Raw genomic sequence first — 18879 nt, forward strand, 5'->3', positions numbered from 1 at the left:
TATTCCCAGACAGTGAGGACTGTCCCTCCCCGATGGCCTGATGTAATACGGGCCCACTCCACTAGTGGGTATGCCATCTCTGGAGGAATAGTTGTGTCTGGGGCAATGTTGGGTATTCTGGTTCATGTGGGGTCTTGAAACAGGCAAGCCTTCTGGATAAGGATCTGCAGTGCGGTTATAATCTGTTTCTGTTGTCTGCCGGTGTGTGGGTGGGTTCGTGCAGACACAGAATGACCAGAATCAGCAAGTGAGAGTGGGCTGTTTCTCTCCGAATGGAGGCACCCCAGATAGGCCTTCCCTGAATCATGAAATGACCCCTTTGCCATTTTCTAGGACAGACAATGAGATCATTGGCTACCGTCCAGAAGTCAGTAAAAATGAGCGTCCTTGGGAGTCTCGCTTTTGCGGCCTGTGTAGAGCCAGGCACACCGCTACTGATTCTGCTAGTTGGACCAGGCCAGGGGGGCCCTCCCTACTAGGAATGTGCCGCTGGCAGGATGATAAACTGAAGCCTTCCAGGCAGCTGCGTTGCGTACAGGGACTTTGCTGCGGTCAGTGAAAAACACCAATTCCCTTTCCACTTTTTATTTGTTTGTTTGTGTGTTCGTTTGTTTAGAGACAGGGCATGAGTAGGGGAGGGGCAGAGAGAGAGGGAGAAAGAGGGAATCCCAAGCAGGCTCCACCCTGCCAGCGCGCGGAGCCTGACGCGGGGCTCAAACCCACGAACCGTGAGATCATGACCTGAGCGGAAACCAAGAGCCGGCTGTCTAACCGGCTGAGCCACCCAGGCGCCCCCACTGCACCTCAGTGTCAATGGACAAGGGGCTGAGCGTGGAGGAAGCCGCATCCCCTCATAATTTGGAAAGGCCCTTAACACGAAATTTAGCCCTTTCTTGAAGGTATCGTTTCCTTTTCGTCAGTGAGGCCTCCGTGGCCAGGCCAAGCCTCTGCTGAGTCGAATCTCTGACCCAAAGGAGGGTAGGGCTTGTGTGTAAAGCAGTTTGAACTGTGAGAACATTAATGCCTCTTTCTCTAAAAGGGCCCAGTAAGCTGCCGAGATTCCGTGCTCATATATGTATGGTGAGTACAAGGCTGCTATCTGGAGCAGACGGTCGGTCCGGAACCCACAAGCAACCAGGTAGAGCCACGTTTAGTCCAGTGACTCCACGAGGCATAATCAGGTATTGCCAGTAATTCAACTCAAAGTTCTGGGCCCGGAGGAACTAATGGCAGGGCCTGCTGTAAGGCAGTTGATTAAGCTTCTCCCCAGTGGAAAGAGGCTGATTTGTTTGCAGCAGCATAAATGGGCCTCAGGAGAATGGAGAGGCATGGAATGTGTTGCCCCCCAAAGGTGAAAAGGCCTCGCATGTGCTGTGCCTGCTGAAGCGTAGCAGGAGGCTTGACAGTGAGCGGTTGGTATTTTCCAGAGAGATCAACTCCGCGGCCCTCGGCTGACTGCACTCTGCCAAGAAACTTGACAGAAGTGGCCAGTCCTTGGACCTTACACGGGGCAACGGCAGTCCTCTGTGCTGTGAACGTTGTGTCACTAGATAAGAGTCTTCCTGTGTGGCCTTCTCAGAGGGCCCCCATAGTAGAATGTCATCTATATGATGTCAGAGGCGGCAGTGGGTTAGTTTGAGTGGATCTGGATCTTGTCTGCAGAGGCTAGAGGCTATATCTGATGGGGGGCTATTCAGCTCCTCCATGGACAGCCAAGGAAAGGTATATCGGATGCCTCTGGAAGTGAAAGAAAATTGAAGTTGTCTTCAGTCTTCAGTCATTGGAACCCAATAAAACATGTTGGCTACAGCTAGGACAGCAGAGAGAGGCCCTGAGCCCTTGCAGACCACCTATTATCTCTACAATATTGGGAAGGGGAAGCCTTAATGGCAGGAGCTGGTGCATTTAAATTTTGATAGTCACTTGTTAGTCTCTATTCATTGGTGGTCAGTTTTAACACCGTCCACGGCTCTTAAAGGGTGAGATGGTAGGGCTAATGACCCCGGGGTCAAGCATGTCTCTAACGAAAGGGCCAAAGTCCTTCTGTACTTTGCTTCAGCCAATATGTTGGTGTATTTAACATTTTCACTACCGGAGGCAATTGGACGGGTTCTCGTTGGGCAGCTCTCCAGAGAAAGGCCAGGAATTTGGGTTTATTCCCAGGCGTGTCACTGAGCGAGGGCATTGGTACTTCTGATAGGAAAAAACAAGAGAGCTAGGGGGCCACCACCATTGGCAACTGTTCTAGAAATACGGTGCCAATAGACACATCTAGATTAATATTCACTCCCTTTAGAGTTTCAGCTGCCATGCCTTGTAGTCTGTAGGGTCGCTGGGGGAACTGAGAAGGGTTACCTGGAATTGTCCTGACTTGAGCTCCTATGTCTAATAGGACCAGTCGATATATAAATGGGTGACTGTCCTTAGGAGGCGGGGCAAGTCCCCAGGGCATTGCCCTGGGGACCTGATGGCTGCAGTTGGGGAAGTTGTTTGGGAGCAGAGGGGGCCTTGAGATCTTGGGCCATTGAAGTTGGCCTCTGTTAGTGAGATCATTGCTTGTTTTAGGGAGAGGAATTTGCACCAGGGCTACCGTGGGTCAAAGTCATCAGAGACCCAATTGGCAGAACTGCCAGTATAGGGCACTGTGCTGTTAAGAATCATTTTAAGGGTCGCTTCCCAATAGGCTTCGCATGGGGCTCAGGGACCAGGAGGTGGGAAGCGTGTTCTGCAAGGAGCGTTGCAGGGCCCGGCACCCAAGGGCTGGCATTGGGGTTGTGGGCTGTCTAGGCCCACACCTGGGAGTCTGTGTGAATATCTCCTTCATAGCTGACCACCATGTATATTCCCTCCAGGGCTTCCTGAATCGTATAGAAGGCCCCATGAAGTAAAGGAGTCCAGACTTGTAATTGGGGTGAGGGGTCCCTACAAGGAGAATTCTCGGGATTTGGGGTCGATTTGGGGCCTCTTTGGAATTAGATATAAAATCCAGATCATTTGGGTTGCTACATTTAAAGAAAATGAGAGGGGTGTCTGGGTGGCTCAGTCAGTTAAACGTCCGACTCCTGATGTCGGCTCAGGTCGTGATGTCGGTTCAGGTCGTGAGCTCCCGGTTCGTGAGTTCAAGCCTCACATCAGGCTCTGCACTGACAGTGGGGAGCCTGCTCGGGATTCTCTCTCTCTCTTTCCCTCTCTCTCTTCCCCTCCCAAGTGCGCCCCCCTCAAAATAAATAAATTAACTTCAAAAAATAAATGAGAAACTCGTTGGACTATACCAATCTCAGGGAGAAGGAGTCGGGCCTCATCTAGTGTCTTCCACTGGCTTTGAGAGGGTGGTTTGCGTTTAATGGGTAGCATGCGAACTTCCTTGGGTGTTTTAGGTGGTACCAGCACCAAGTGCTCAGGCCATTTATAGTTCAGGCCATTAGATCTGTGCCACCATGCCCGGGGCGGGGGGGGACCCATGATATTCCATAGGGCTGGGGTGGGGGACGGAAGTACCATAGCAGCACGGTATGCAGCAACAGAGAACTGCAAATCTGGGCTGCACGTGCCTTTCAAGGAGCCACGCCTTCCCCAGCTGGGGTGTCCCTATTGTGCTGGTTAGGACTTAGGGTTCTGGTGGAGCCCACCAAGACAGCAGTCAGAGAAGAGGGGTCTGCCTCTCCTCCTTTTAAGGGCGCTGCTGGCACCTTTATCCAGCAGCCCACACTTGGATGGAGGTTGCGACTCACATACCCCAGCCATGAACTCATTCAACAGGACCTTGAGAAAATCATAGTTCATTTACCTACCAGTTGGCAGTGGGTCTGTGCTGAGAGTTGTGAGGCATACCCAAAGTGGATTCCCTGCTGGGGGAATTCACCCTCTGTGGGCGTTAGCAGGTAGAAGACACATCCACCACCAAGCTCTGAACTGTATTCGGGGTCTTCTTCCCTTTACCTTTAAGGCTAAAGCATGTTCACAGCCAGGGAGTTTTCTTGGCCCATCCCGTAGAATCCCAACAGGCTGCCTTGCTTCCTTTCTCCCTCTTTCTCTTATCTTCAGTCCAGGCTGGCCGTGGGTCTGCTAACAACAAATTCTCTAAAAATGGGTTGGCCTCCCATGCAACCCGGAGGCGCCTAAGCCATTAGACAAGCAGGTCCTACCCAGATCTTTCCTTGTTAACGACATCGCAACCCTGACTTCTGCAGTGACGCTGCTCGATTTTATGAGCCACCTCCGAAAACACTTTAGCAAGTGGTGGCCCAGCCGCACCTCTGATGTTATCTCCAGGACATTCTTACTCATTGTTTTTGCAACATGTGTAAGCTAAGAATGTTCCAAATATTCAAGTTATGGTTACTGTTTGCTTACGACTTCCCTCTTTGATGTCTCTCTCCCCTCTTCCAACTTCATGTCAGGGGCAAAGAGAAACCAGGTGGTACCTTCAACGCTTTGCTTAGCAACCTCCTTAGTTAAATATTCAAGTTCATAACTTATTAGTTCTACTTTTCCCAAAACACTAGAACACAATTCAACCAAATTCATTGGTACGTTATAAGAAGGATCTTTTTTCTCTTCCAATTTCCAATGACATGTTCTGTCCATCTGAAACCTCACCAGAAGCATCTTTAACAGTCACATGTCTACCAATACTCTATTCAGGATGGTGTATGTATCATCTAAGATGATAAAAAAAAAACTGTCTCTAAAGCCCTCTCCTTTTTTCTTCCTGAGCTCTCAAAAGAATTGCCTTTGACATACATTTATCTACTAACAGGCTCTTCTGGGCAATTGAAGCATTTTCTAGCATGCACTTCAAAACCTTTCCAGCCTCTACCCATTACCAACTTCTAAGGCCACTTGCTTCTATATTTTTAGGTATTTGTTACCAGGAAGTAGAACTCCATATCCCAGTGCCAAAATCTGCACCACTATCTGGTACAAAGAACAGTAGGGATAGAAGCTATGCATAAACCCAACAACATTACTCCCACTGAGTAAGTCTGAATTAGCTACCATCACGGCTGAATGTCAATGTGCTGGGTCCATAATATGCCAATGTTGGATCAACAATGTGAGGCCATTTCTCAAAGAGACCAACTAGAATATGGATGCCGAATTGGTCACATTAGATCACTTTCAAGACCAAAGGGCAGTGATTCATCTTGACCCGGATCAACCCATATTCTGGCTAAGTATTTCTCGCCTTCATGACTCCACTAGAATAACCGTTCCAAGGCACAGAGAAGCACATGATTCACCCACACAAACTTATTCGTAACAGTTCATTGAGCCAAAGAAGACATGCATGGAGCGTGAAAAAAGGTATGGCAGGGGGATCATGACCACCAAACCCCCTGGTTCAAATTCGCACTCTACCACACAGAAGCTGCCACTATCAGAGAGCAATGGGATAGCTTTGTTAAATTTACAGTGCACCGAGAGCCAGTTAGGAGATGATACTCTGCAAAGACAGACAGCTATTTCCAAATTGAATTACAAACTCTAAATCAACGACCCCACTACGGTTCTTTATTCCCCATAGGTAAATAGTTCCGGGAACAAAATGGTACAAATTGAAATAGCCCCATGTACCAAACTCCTAGTACCCTACCTGGGGATTTTGTTCCCTTCATCCCTACAAATCAGTCTATGTATATAACATGGGGGTCTTGGTATCCAGAATGGGAACATTTCCACCAGGAAACACGGGAAGAGCATCATATGTCAGATTCTGCTGACTCCACCATCATGTCAGTTTCCTAGGCTAAGAGGCCAGAAGTCAAGGAAAAGAGTCACCGACCTGACTGGATTAATAAAGCCTCAGCATCAGCAAGACGCAAAGCCGATCTTTCCAGTATGCCCACACATTCTTTTCCTCCAGAGTTGTTCCACTGGGGTATCTCTTGGTACCTCCTTGCCCCACTTTGACGGTAAAGGGACATGGGAAAGTATGGAATGTAGGAAGTCTGACCTCTCAAAGATTAGGCCAATCCTGGTTATGCCTCTTGGTTATGGCTCTTACACCAGGACTGTCAGTGGTACCTAGGAGGTGTTCTAGCAGAGAGAGAAGGAATCACACTCACAGAACTGAGATTAGGAGCAACGATGGGATCTGTAGTTCATCAGACTTATTTCCTTTGGTAAGTTCTCCCTGAAGGAGCATTTCCGTGGTGGTGATCGAACTTATTACACACATCATATGCATTGATCCAGCACAAGAGATGGAACTATGTGGGTTGTGGGACACCACCTAGATACCCCAGACTGTTAGGAGTTTTAACAGATAGTGGCTCATAACAGTATCTATCTCTTGGAATTACCCTTGGTGAAAGGAAGGTATACCCTGCAATGTTGTATCCCAGGGGCACTGCCTGTATCCACTAACAGGTCAATGGGGGGTGCAATGTGTTGTTCTGTGCCTCAATTACAGACATTTGTGAAGAATCAAGCTTGCGTTAAAAAGCGAAAACTTCTAGCTGTAAGATAAATAAATAAGCAACAAATAAATAAACCAAACCTCCAGCTGTAATATAACTATTTTGTAAACATAACTGGTGTATGGCGAGTAAGGAAGCAATAACTACAACTAAAATATTTTCTCGACAAATTATTACCCTTTCAAAAGTATAACTGTTGCTAAAACTTGACGGCTGCTACCATTAAGGAAAATTCATAACATTGTTTCGAAGGTGAAATCTTGTTCACTTCATAAATGCGGCCGAACAGAATCTAATCTTTGGATCACAGATTTGTGTTGTCAAAGGAATGAATGAAGTAGAAAATAACTTTGAATAAATAACACAGTTTCATTCTCAGCTAGTGGTGTGGTTTATATTATGACCATCCAAAATTTTTCTAGTTTTCTTTGCACAGAGTTTTATGTATTCCAGCTGATTTTTAAAAGCAAGCATTTAATTCTTACAGACTGATGTTGTATAGCCATTTCTAATGCACTAAGATTTTTTCCCATCATTGATTAAGATGACTTTGTTTACAAACTTTATGTACTTCAACGGTAGAGAAACTGGATTGTTTCTGTTTAGAAGACCACTTTCACGTGAATGCCATTACGGGCGTTTGGGAGTTTATGCTGTAGGAGGTATTGTTGGAGGTAATAATAAATAATCTAATATTATGAACTATTTATCTGACTTCTTAAATTCATATATCCCTGATGTTAATCATTTCTAAAAAGCTGATTTCTATATATACATAGATGTGTGTGTGTGTGTGTGTGTGTGTGTGTGTGTATCTATTATACATATATATATTTTAGTAGAAATATCTGGTCTAAGTAGGGCCGTTAGGGTCAGATTTCTTTCTTTAAAAAAAATTTTTTTTTAAACGTTTATTTATTATTGAGAGACAGAGCATGAGCATGGGAGGGGCAGAGAGAGAGAGGGAGACACAGAATCCGAAGCAGGCCCCAGGCTCCGAGCTGTCAGCACAGAGCCGATGCAGGGCTCGAACCCATAAACCGTGAGATCATGTCCTGAGCTGAAGTTGGACGCCTAACCGACTGAGCCACCCAGGCGCCCCTAAAAAAATTTGTTTTAATGTTTATTTATTTTTGAGAGAAAGACAGGCAGAGCACAAGCAAGGGAGACACAGAGAGAGGGAGACACAGAATCTGAAGCAGGCTCCAGACTCTGAGCTGTCAGCACAGAGTCCAACACGAGGCTTGAGCTCAGGTACCTCGGGATCATGACCTGAGCCAAAGTCGGACACAACCAACTGAGCTGCCCAGGCGCCCCAGGGTCAGATTTATTCCAATGCTGCTGAGCAAACAATTGCATTTGCTTTAAATAAACAGAAAAATTACCAAATCTACTGTTCGTATTGCCAAGCAAAATACATTACAGTTGTCAACTCTGAATTTCACATGGGCTGGTTTTACCAGGCTTCTGGAACTCAGTCTAGGAAAGTTAGAGGAAAAGACTTCAGGTTTCTGCTCTGACTTGTAAAGGGCATGAAAGATATCATTCCTGTCCTCACAAAAAGAAGAAAAGAAACTACATAAACTGAAAACTATTCTTAGATCCATCAGAGAACTTAGGTCCCAGGGCACCCACCACTTGCCAAACTTAAGAGACAGAAAGCTACATAGAATCAGAACCACAGCTTCCTGGGAGCAGAGGCGCCCTGCTGGAGCTGGCAGGAAGACTTACACCTTAATTAAAGAATTTTGTCAAAGTCTCAGCAGTAGACCAGTTTGGGATTTAAAAGCTCTGAGGCTGTGGGGCTCCCACACATTCATGGAGCCCCACCAAGTTCTCCCTATGCAGAGAAAAAAAAAAAAAAAAAAAAGAATAAAATGCCTTTTCCTTCCAAGAGGATGAGAAACAAAGTAAACATGTTGAAATATACCCAGAGCCCGGGGAACTGTTCTTGGCTCTACTTTCTGTAAGGAAGGAGGGCCCTTAAGAGAAACAATGTCACCAAAGCCTTATCTGGCCTGGAGAAAGGCAGTCAACTTCAGACCCTCTAGCCTTTCTATCTCATATATCCGGAGAGAAAACAAAAACAAAAACAAAAACAAAAACATGAAACTCATCTGAAGATCACAGCGCAGGGACTCTTACCCACCACAAAGAAAAAGAAATAAAGAAATGAGATTAATATCCTAAGGGCTCTAATGGAAAAAGCGGGCTATACGCTAGAACAGACAGATAATATAAGGCAGACAGTTGGAAACTCTAAGAAGGAATGCATGGAAATGCTGGAAAGCAGAAACTCTGTAATGGAAATGATGAATGCCTTTGATGGGCTCGACAGCAGCCTGGACACGGCCAAGTGAAGAATCCATAAACTTGAAGGCTGGTTAACAGAAACCTTCCAAACTTAAGTGCAAAACAAAAAACAGAATTTTAACCGTGAGACAGCAGCAAGCAGTGTGATATCCCTGCAGTTGGGAATGCCAGAGGGTGAAAGGAAAATTGAGAATAACAATGCCTGAGCATCTTCCCAAATTAAGGACAGATCAAAAATCAGTGGGAAGGCCCTAAGGGGACTGATTTCTTTCAAGACGAGGCAAATGCATCCAGGCAGAAATTGTATCGTTGGTTGCCAGAGTTTGGATGGAGGTCATCGGGACTGCACGTTAATAGTTAATGGAATGGTTTCTTTTTGGGAGTGATGAAAATGTTCTAAAACTAGGTGATCATTACAGTTTCAAAGTTTTCCCAGATAGTAGACTTAGCAGAAAAATACTTCAAAGCAGCTATTAAATACGTTCAAAAACATATTTACATTTTTACACACTACATATTTTAAAGCGTTACGTTTTTACATATTAGAAAGATGTTACGTTCTTATTTGAGAACGAAAGGCATGAGAACGACGGCTTGTCAAATAGAAGATATCAACAAAGAGAATTTGTGACTTGTAAAGTACAGTTGCTGATGCGCTAAATCTACCCAAGTGTCTCCACAGTTGATTTGAAACGGCAGCAAAAAAAGAATTCTCCAACGTGAAGATAGGGCCATAGAGATGATGACACCCAAAGGGCAGGAAGAAAACACACTACTGAATTCTCCAAGACAGCATAACACCTTTGATGTGCCGAATGTAGCCTTTTCAGACTGGCTTCTTTTATGTAATAATTTACATTTATGGCTCAACCATGTCTTTTCCTCTCTTGATAGCTCGTTGTTTTTTTGTTTTGTTTTTTTTCTTCTTTTTTTTTTTTTAATGTTTTTTTTTTTTTTCAACGTTTATTTATTTTTGGGACAGAGAGAGACAGAGCATGAACGGGGGAGGGGCAGAGAGAGAGGGAGACACAGAATCGGAAACAGGCTCCAGGCTCTGAGCCATCCGCCCAGAGCCCGACGCGGGGCTCGAACTCCCGGACCGCGAGAGCGTGACCTGGCTGAAGTCGGACGCCTAACTGACTGCGCCACCCAGGCGCCCCTTTTTTCTTCTTTTTTAAGGTAATGGTCCATCCAGACAATGGACTCTTTATTTATCCATGCACCCACGGACGGATATTTGGGCAATGATGAGGAAACTGCCATGAACATCTGTGTGCACATAAGTGTTCAACTCATTTGGGTAAATACCAAGAAGCATGAGGGTCCCCATGTTTTCTCTTCAATTCCTCTCTGGCATATTGTGCCTTTGCTATGTATGTGTTTTATAATAGCAGGTGGGGGCGCCTGGGTGGCTCAATCGGTTAAGTGTCCGACTTCGGCTCAGGTCATGATCTCACGGCCCGTGAGTTCGAGCCCCACGTTGGGCTCTGTGCTGACAGCTCCGAGCCTGGAGCCTGCTTCGGATTCTGTGTCTTCCTCTCTCTGCCCCTCCCCCACTAGTGCTCTGTCTCCGTCTGTCTCTCTCTCTCTCAAAAATGAATAAACACTTAAAAAATATGTAATATATAATATAATATAATATAATATAATATAATATAATAGCAGAGTGTATTTATGTGCCCCTCCCTCACCCACCACAGCAGGAGACCTTTAAAGACCTTGTCTTGCCCCCTGCTGTCTTCCTGGCACAGAACAGGTCTTCGCAAACATCACCCGAAGGAATCAATAAGCCTGTAAAAGTAAATGCCTTTACTGAGCTTCCCACTGACTTAGCCCCCGCCCTCCATCGCTACCCACCCTGCCCGCATTTCGAGTAATTTCTTTTCCCTGTGAACCCATGGTTGAGTCTGAAGTGAAGCAGAATGTTACTTTCCAAAATGGAAGGATTGCACCACACTGCACTTGCTTGAGTTTAACTCACGGTGACTTTCATTAACTCTCTTTTAATCAAAATTCGGGACTACACAAGCCGCGCGCTGACCTTCAGTACTTTTCACAGGACAATCCCAAGCCGTTCGCTGTGAGGTCTCACAAGCGACACGTCCTGACAGGCATTGCAACCCACGCAGTAGGTTTATTTTCTTTACAGACGTGGGGATCGAAGTTCAATGCCACTTCAGGGCACTGCTGATGAAAAGAATTTTCTCAAAGTACACCTTTAAACAGTGTTGGCTGTCAGCTGTTGGAAGTATCTCAGCAAAATACCGCTTGGCGACTTTAAAGACAGCGGTTACCCACCTGCTCCCCCCAAAGAGCCTGGAGAAACAGCTTCTGGGGCCCAGTTGTGGAGGTGAGGCGGGGCCCATCGAGGAAAAAGTGGGATCAGGATCAACACACGCTTACTGTGACGTACTGAATGGAGAACTTTCTCCCTTTGAACTTTGCGTAATAAAGTCATTTTGCTCACGTTGGAGATCGCTTGTTCGGCCACGATGGCCTTTCAGGACCTCCTGGATCAAGTTGGAGGCTGGGGGAGATTCCACATCCTTCAGATGGTTTTCTACAGCATCTGCAACCTCGTAGTGTGCCCTCACGTTTTATTGGAGAGCTTCACTGCAGTCGTCCCCGGTCACCGCTGCTGGGTCCACATCCTCGACAATGACACGGTCTCTGCTAACAGCACTGGGATCCTCAACCAAGACGCCCTCCTGAGAATCTCCATTCCACTGGACTCAAACCTGAGGCCAGACAAGTGTCATCGCTTCCTCCACCTGCAATGGGGGCTCCTTCACCTGAATGGGACCTTCCCTAACACAAATGAGCTGGACACGGAACCCTGTGTGGACGGCTGGGTGTATGACCAGAGCTCCTTTCCCTCCACCATCGTGACGGAGGTAAGAGGCCCCATTTGCCTCTTGCGAGTACTAGGTCCGGGTGTTTAGAGGTAATAGCACAAATAACGAACATGCTCCAAGTTCTTGAATCGCTGTGTGGGTGCTCGTTCTTTATTATTTCAGCAAATAGTAGTTACGTCTTTCTTAGATACCACCAATCTGCATATTTTATGAGTCTCATGAGCTAAAAAGTAGACGTGACTTTGAGATTCTACGGCTTTTATTCTTAGGAAGACCAAAGGTTAAACACATAGTTTATGTAATGTGTTAAAGGTGTTGTTTGCAAATGAGACACATCTGGGGATATTGATCAAAACTTCCCAAAGCACTGACTGTGTCTCCGGCCAGCCTTAGGAGATTGGTAGTGAAACTCTGCCATCGGTAAATGTTTAAAGCTCTTCAAAGGATTGCATTCTGTGGCCCAGGCTGAGAACCGCTTCATATGAAATAAAACAAGGCATGAATATAGCCAACAGGTTTAGATGAGTCTTCCTACAGGAAGTTGTATTTAAGCTGATACCTGAATGATAACGGTCACCGAATGCAAAAAACAAATGGAAATTGGAAGAAGGGGGGCTGATATACAGAAGCTTGTAAATCATCTCAGTTGTTTCTTTAAAAAAAATTTTTTTTAATCTTTATTTATTTTTGAGAGAGAGACAGAGTGTGAGCAGGGGAGGAGCAGAGAGAGGGAGACACAGAATCTGAAGCAGGCTCTAGGCCCCGAGCTGTCAGCACAGAGCCCGATGTGGGGCTCGAACTCACAAACCGTGAGATCGTGACCTGAGCCAAAGTTAGACGCTCAACCGACTGAGCCACCCAGGCGCCCTATATCTTAGCTGTTTCAATCAGGTTTCCATGAGGGGTTGGTTATAGGCTGCTATCGAGCGCTCCTTTGCTGGTTTCCTTCTCTTCCAGTGGGACCTGGTGTGTGAATCTCAGTCACTGAAATCAGTGACCAAATTCTTATTCATGGCTGGCATGTTGGTGGGAAACATCGTATTTGGCCATTTATCAGACAGGTGAGTGTCTCTGGATCACTGGGATATTTTCTCGGGGGTATTTTCATGAACAAACATACCATTCTTCCATGAAGCAACACTTGTTGTTACTTACACTGTCCTGGGGTTTCCTTACTCCTGAGGGGTCTAGAAATACACGGGGAATCACAATCAGTATAGCAAATGCTATTTTGTCAGCTGTGAGCTCAGTGTACAGGACACAGAAACAGCAGCTCCAGCAGACATGGGGACATTTTAGGACAGGGTTTAGGAAGGAGGTGACACAACATGTGGTTTAGGAAGGTGAGAAAAAGTTAGCCGTGGGAACAGAGGAAGATGCTTCATGACAAAAGATCCAGCCTGTCTGAAGGCACACATATGGAAAACAGTGTTGCAGATTTTGGCCTGGGAGGCCATATTCAGTCCCTCCTGGACCCTGTGAACTGAGTGCTTATGGATTTCCAGAGCACGGTCATCATGTCCCTGTTTCCCAAGTGTGATGGGCAGGCATGCCCGTTAAACTTGGGGTGTCCACAGCAATGTGTTTTGATGGTGTATAGAAAAAACCTTTTCCAGTAACCTCGACTGATATTTTTGTTGCCAGAAAAAAAGCACTTTAAAGGTAAGTTTTCAACCATGTCTGACTTTGGCTCAGGTTGTGATCTCATGGTTCATGAGTTCGAGCCCCACATCGGGCTCTGTGTTGACAGCTCGGAGCCTGGAGCCTGCTCCGGATTCTGTGTCTCCCTCTCTCTCTGCCCCTCCTACTCATTCTCTCTCTCTCTTTCTCTCTCTCAAAAATAAATCAACATTAAAAAAATCAACCATGTAATTAATCTAATGACAACTGCCATTACCATTTGCGTGGGTGTGTCCTATGCCTGACGGTACATCTCCTGAATTACACAGCCAACCATTGCCAGCACTGAGCACCTCTCCTCTGAGGATTAAGGGGGATTAAGTTTCCCTTTACCACCTACCAGCATAATGTTATCTGTTAGGGCAGCTCAAAACTGGGAACTCTGAATGTATGACAGTAAATGTAGCTTATAAAAGTGTTCAGAGTCAGCGGGCCCATGTCTAACAGTTCTGTAACGCAGAGCCACCCACGGACAGGAATAAAAATAAAACCACATATCTGTGGCTGATTCACTTTTTGAAAAGGGTGCCAAGATCATGCAGTTGGTGAAATATAGCCCCTTCAACAAAGGGGGCTGTGATGACTGGATACCCACATGCAAAATAATAAAGTGTGATCCTTACCTAAAGCCATCACAGATGTTAACACAAAATGGATTAGTGACTGACAGATAAGAGCTAAAACCATAAAACTCTTAAAAGAAGACATTAGGGTAAATCTACATGACTTTGGGTTTGGCAATGGATTCTTTGGTATGTCACCAAAAGCCTGAGTGGCCAAAAACTAGACAGATAGATCAGACTTCATCAAGAATTAAAAACTTTCTGGGGGCACCTGGGTGGCTCAGTCGGCTAAGCGTGTGACTTCGGCTCAGGTCATGATCTCTGGTTCGTGGGTTCGAGCCCTGCATCAGGCTCTCTGCTGACATCTCGGAACCTCGTGCCTGCTTCATATTCTGTGTCTCCCTCTCCCTCTCTGCCCCGCCCCTCCTGGCTCTCTCTCTTTCTCTTTCTCTCAAAAATAAACATTAAAATTTTTGTTAAAAATTAAAAACTTATGTACATCAAAGCACATTATCAAGAAAGTGAAATGATAACCTATGTAATGGGAGAAAATATTTGTCAATTATATATAAGCCATAAAAATAGGCAAATAGACCAATGGAATGGGTTTAACATTCAGAATACATGAAGAACTCCCACAACTCAACAACAAAAAGATAAAAAAATTTTTTTTTCAATGAATAAAGGACTTGAATATACATTTCTTTAAGAAAGATGTACAAATGGTACATAAACACATGAAAAGATGCTTGACATCATGATATTTAAAAAATGTAAGCCAGGGGCGCCTGGGTGGCTTCGTCGGTTGAGCATCCAACTCTTTTTTTTTTAAATGCATTTTATTTTATTTTTTCAATTTTTTTAAACATTTATTCATCTTTGAGAGGCAGAGAGAGACAGACAGAGCATGATTGGGGGAGGAGCAGAGACAGAGAGGGAGACACAGAATCCGAAGCAGGCTCCAGGCTCTGAGCTGTCAGCACAAAGCCCAATGCGGGACTTGAACTCACTGACTGTGAGATCATGACCTGACCTGAAGTCAGATCCTTAACTGACTGAGCCACCCAGGCGCCCCGAGCATTCAACTCTTGATTTGGGCTCAGGTCATGATCTCACAGTCTTGGGATCGAGCCCCACGTTGGGCTCTGGGCTGAGCATGGAGCCTGCTTCAGATATTCTCTCTCTCTCTCTCTCTCTCTCGCTCGCTCTCATAAGGGAAGGGAAAAAAATTAAGCATACTCTTGTCACACAATTCAGCAGTCGTGCTCCTTGGTATTTACCCAAAGGAATTGAAAACTTCTGTCCACACAAAAGTCTACCTACGGTTATAGCAGCTTTCTCTGTAATTTCCAAACCTTGGAAGCAACCAACATTTCTTTCAGTAGGTGAATGCTTATACGCTGTTGTACATCCGGACGATGGAATATTATTCAGTGCTAAAAGTGAAAAAAACATGGAGATAGTAAAAAGATGAGGGGTTGGAAGGAGAGAGAGAGAGAAATTAATAAGCACATCACAGAGGCTTTAGGGCAGTGAAACTACTCCGCAGGATGCTGTAATGGTGGGTACCTGTCAATACACGTGTGTCAAAAACCATAGACTGTACAACACGAAGAGTGGACCCAATGTAAACGGGGGACTTTGGGGGATGATGATGTATCGTTGTAGGTTCAAGTGTATCAATTGTTTCACTTGGCGCAGGATATTGACAGGTGGGGACGTTGTGCATGAGTGGGGGCAGGACGCATGGGAAATCTCTGCACTTCCCGCTCCGTGTTGCAGTCAACTTAAAACTGGTCTAAAAAATAGAGTCTATTTTAAAACACACACACACACACACACACACAAGGTAGTTTAATAGAACAAAGAAAAAATAGGAACATGTGGTTCATAAAGCCTAAAAGAATAGTTATCTGGCTCTCTACGGGAACTATTTGCTGCTTCCTGCTGTAATAGCACTCTGAGGCTTTTTGTTCGCCTTCTTAAATCATTTCTCTCTGCTCTCGACCTTCTACAGCCTCTACTGATCTGTCTTCAAAGAGTCTCGCTTGTGTCAATAGAATCGTTAAGCCCATCTAGTGAATTTTTATATCAGAAGCTACTTTTTCAGCTCTCGAATTTCAATTGTTTTTGGCTTATCTGTTGCCGTCTCTCTGAGAATGCTGATTTCTGAGCTGTGATTTTCATATGTTAAAATCATATTTTATTTCTGTCTTAGAGGATAGTTATGTCACCACTTTAAAATCCTTGTGGGTTAGTTCCAAACTTTGTCTCCTCTTAGCAGAAGGTCCGCCAGATTTCCACTCTATTGGGAATGGATTTCCATTTTCTTGGTTCTTCCCATGCCAGGATACCATGAGTTATATCTTGAATATGATAATATTAAGCTTGAAGATTCTATTTGCCATTGTTACTCACCAGTAACACTGATTCCATTTATTTATTAATTTTAATTTTTTTTTAGTGTTTATTTTTGAGACAGAGACAGAGTATGAGCGGGGCAGGGAGAGAGGCAGAGAGAGAGGGAGACACAGAATCCAAAGCAGGCTCTAGGCTCTGAGCGGTCGGCACAGAGCCCGACGTGGGGCTCAAATTCATGAACCATGAGAGTGTGACCTGAGCCGAAGTCGGAAGCTTAACCGACTGAGCCACCCAGGTGCCCCTGATTCCTTTATTTCAGCAAATAACTTTCAAGCCTCAGATTTTGAACTCAAGACTGTTTCTTACACAACAGCTCCAACCTCAGTTCAGAAAGTTGTCTAGAGTTGACCTTCTTTGAGCTTATTCTTTACATGCATGCTTTAGTGGCTATTTGGGGATGTGTGGTAGACATGATTTAAGGATTCCCTCTTTGCCACTTCCCCTTGCTGGAACTCTCACTCTCTTCATTGTTTCTAGTACCCCACCATCGGTGGCCTTGTTCCCCAGACCACAAGATGCATGGCGTTCACTTTGCTTACTGTGTGGATTGCATCTTACTCCAGTCTAATAGCCATGGAAATAGGACCCTCCCTGTATCGTTCTCCATCTGCCCTCCTTGGAGAGAGCAAACACTCCTCCCCACAGTCCACCTGCTTCTGTTCACTCTCTAGTAAGCTCAGGTAGTTCCTTTTTGTGTTCTGTTCATGTGTCTTTTCTGGCGGAGTGGAAGGCAAGCAGTAGAATTTAAGGCTTTTATTCCTGGAACCTGAAATGTATCCATCAGAGGCTTTTAAGAGGATTATTATGACAGGATCTTTTAAATCTTATTCTTTTTTTTTTTTTTTTTTTGACGCTTATTTATTATTGAGAGACAGAGAGGGACTGAGCGTGAGCAGGGGAGGGGCAGAGAGAAAGGGAGACACAGGATCTGAAGCAGGCTCCAGGCTCCAAGCTGTCAGCACAGAGCCCGATGCAGGGCTCGAAACCACAAACCGCGAGATCATGACCTGAGCCGAAGCTGGACACTTAACCGACTGAGCCACCCAGGCGCCCCTTTTAAATCTTATTCTTGATGCTCCTTTGATAATTCACTGGGAGAGCCAGAGTGGTGGTAGGGAAACCGTTTAAGAGGCTCTCAAAATAATCCTTAGGAAAGATGGTGGGCATTTAAATTAGGAAGGTGTAGGGGCGCCTGGCTGTATTGGTAGGTTAGGTGTCCGACTTCGGCTCAGGTCATGATCTCGCAGTTCGTGAGTTTGAGCCTCCAGGCGGGATCTGTGCTGACAGCTCAGAGCCTGGAGCCTGCTTTGGATTTTGTGACTCTCTCTATGTCCCTCCCTGGCTTACTCTGTCTCAAAAAATAAATAAATGTTTAAAAAGGAAGAAGAAGAAGAAAGGCCTTCTTTGGTAGCAATAATTTAAAAAATTAATTAATTAATTGATTAAGAAGGTGTCTTGGAAATGGTAACAAGTAGCTGTATTTGGAACGTATTTTGTAGGTAAATGCAACAGAGTTTCCTGATGGTTTTGGATTCTTAAGAAGGAGGCTTTGGTGTGGCAAATAGAAGATCAAAGATGGTATCTATATCTTCAGCCTGAGAAAATGGATAAATGCTGACACTGTTTAGTGATATGAAGGAAAACAGAGAAAGCAGCACATGGGGAGGAGAAAGTCAAGATTTCTGTTTTGGGCATAATGTATTGGCAGTGCCTATTAGTCACTCAGCAGGAGATACCAGGTAGAGCAAAACGATACTAAGAATATGGACCTGCTTGAAAGCAATCTGTCCCAAATATAACCCTTAGCCAAGGCTGTACTCAATAAGTACCCAAGTAGCCATCTTCCCATGACCCTCCCATTAAAGGGGGACAGGGGGAACAATATACGGCCAAGCAAGGAGATTCTAAATGGCTGCTTCAGTGTCAAGGCCAGCATCCATTATGATGTGAATATCCCTCCTACCCATTAGAATACTACATTCATCTACAACTTAAAATGATCAGTTTCATATTTTTGTTTGGAGATCTTCCTCCTTTCCTGTGTTGAATAGATATTTTACATGTTCAGATGGAAAGCAAGTGAAAACTTACTGGTTTGAACTTCTCACACAACTTGAACTTCTCTCCTTAGTTCCAATTCAGAAGTACATTGTTGGTGTACCCCAGGAGAAGCCAACGGTCTAAACCCCTGGTGAGGGTAGCCAAGGCTATAGACATGGGCTATTGAAATCCAGATAACTACCTTAGCAACGTGATCATAGTCTCCTGGTGCTCAAGGAACACTTGTCTGAGCTTAGATAGATTTACTCAGTATTGGTTCCTAGAACCCCTTCCCTTGAAATATCCAATGTCATCGCCCATTTTCTATTATTTATTTATTTTTTAGAGACCCATCATCCCATTTGCTGGTACATTCTCAGCTTAATGAGTAATAACCCTCCTTCTTGGTTTCAAAAGTAGCCCACTGAAGCTGAAAATGTTATGTTCACCTTACTTACTTATTCCAGACTGCAAGAGATGGGAGCGGGACCCCTGCCTCTCAGGGTTTGGAGAAAAGTGATCATTGCTGGCACATTCAAGCACTTTGATGGTGAAGAAAGACTTTATTGTAACCCCTTGATCCAT

General features: G+C 45.0%; 1 protein-coding gene across 5 annotated transcripts in view; it reads left to right on the top strand.

Annotated features, from left to right (window-relative positions):
- The first annotated feature begins 10832 nt into the window (after window positions 1-10832).
- LOC123601854 (solute carrier family 22 member 9-like) overlaps window positions 10833-18879 on the top strand; it is a 34846-nt gene continuing 26799 nt past the window's right edge. The window contains exons 1-2 of one of the 5 annotated variants that reach the window (XM_045485647.1): window positions 10833-11629; window positions 12548-12651. In XM_045485647.1, coding sequence (XP_045341603.1) covers window positions 11228-11629; window positions 12548-12651 — 506 coding nt within the window. In that variant the 5' untranslated portion in view covers window positions 10833-11227. The remainder of the gene's footprint in view (window positions 11630-12547; window positions 12652-18879) is intronic. The other 4 variants (XM_045485648.1, XM_045485645.1, XM_045485644.1 and 1 more) reach the window with 4 other exon arrangements.

Source organism: Leopardus geoffroyi, chromosome D1 (assembly GCF_018350155.1).
Source record: "Leopardus geoffroyi isolate Oge1 chromosome D1, O.geoffroyi_Oge1_pat1.0, whole genome shotgun sequence".
Classification (NCBI taxonomy): domain Eukaryota; kingdom Metazoa; phylum Chordata; class Mammalia; order Carnivora; family Felidae; genus Leopardus; species Leopardus geoffroyi.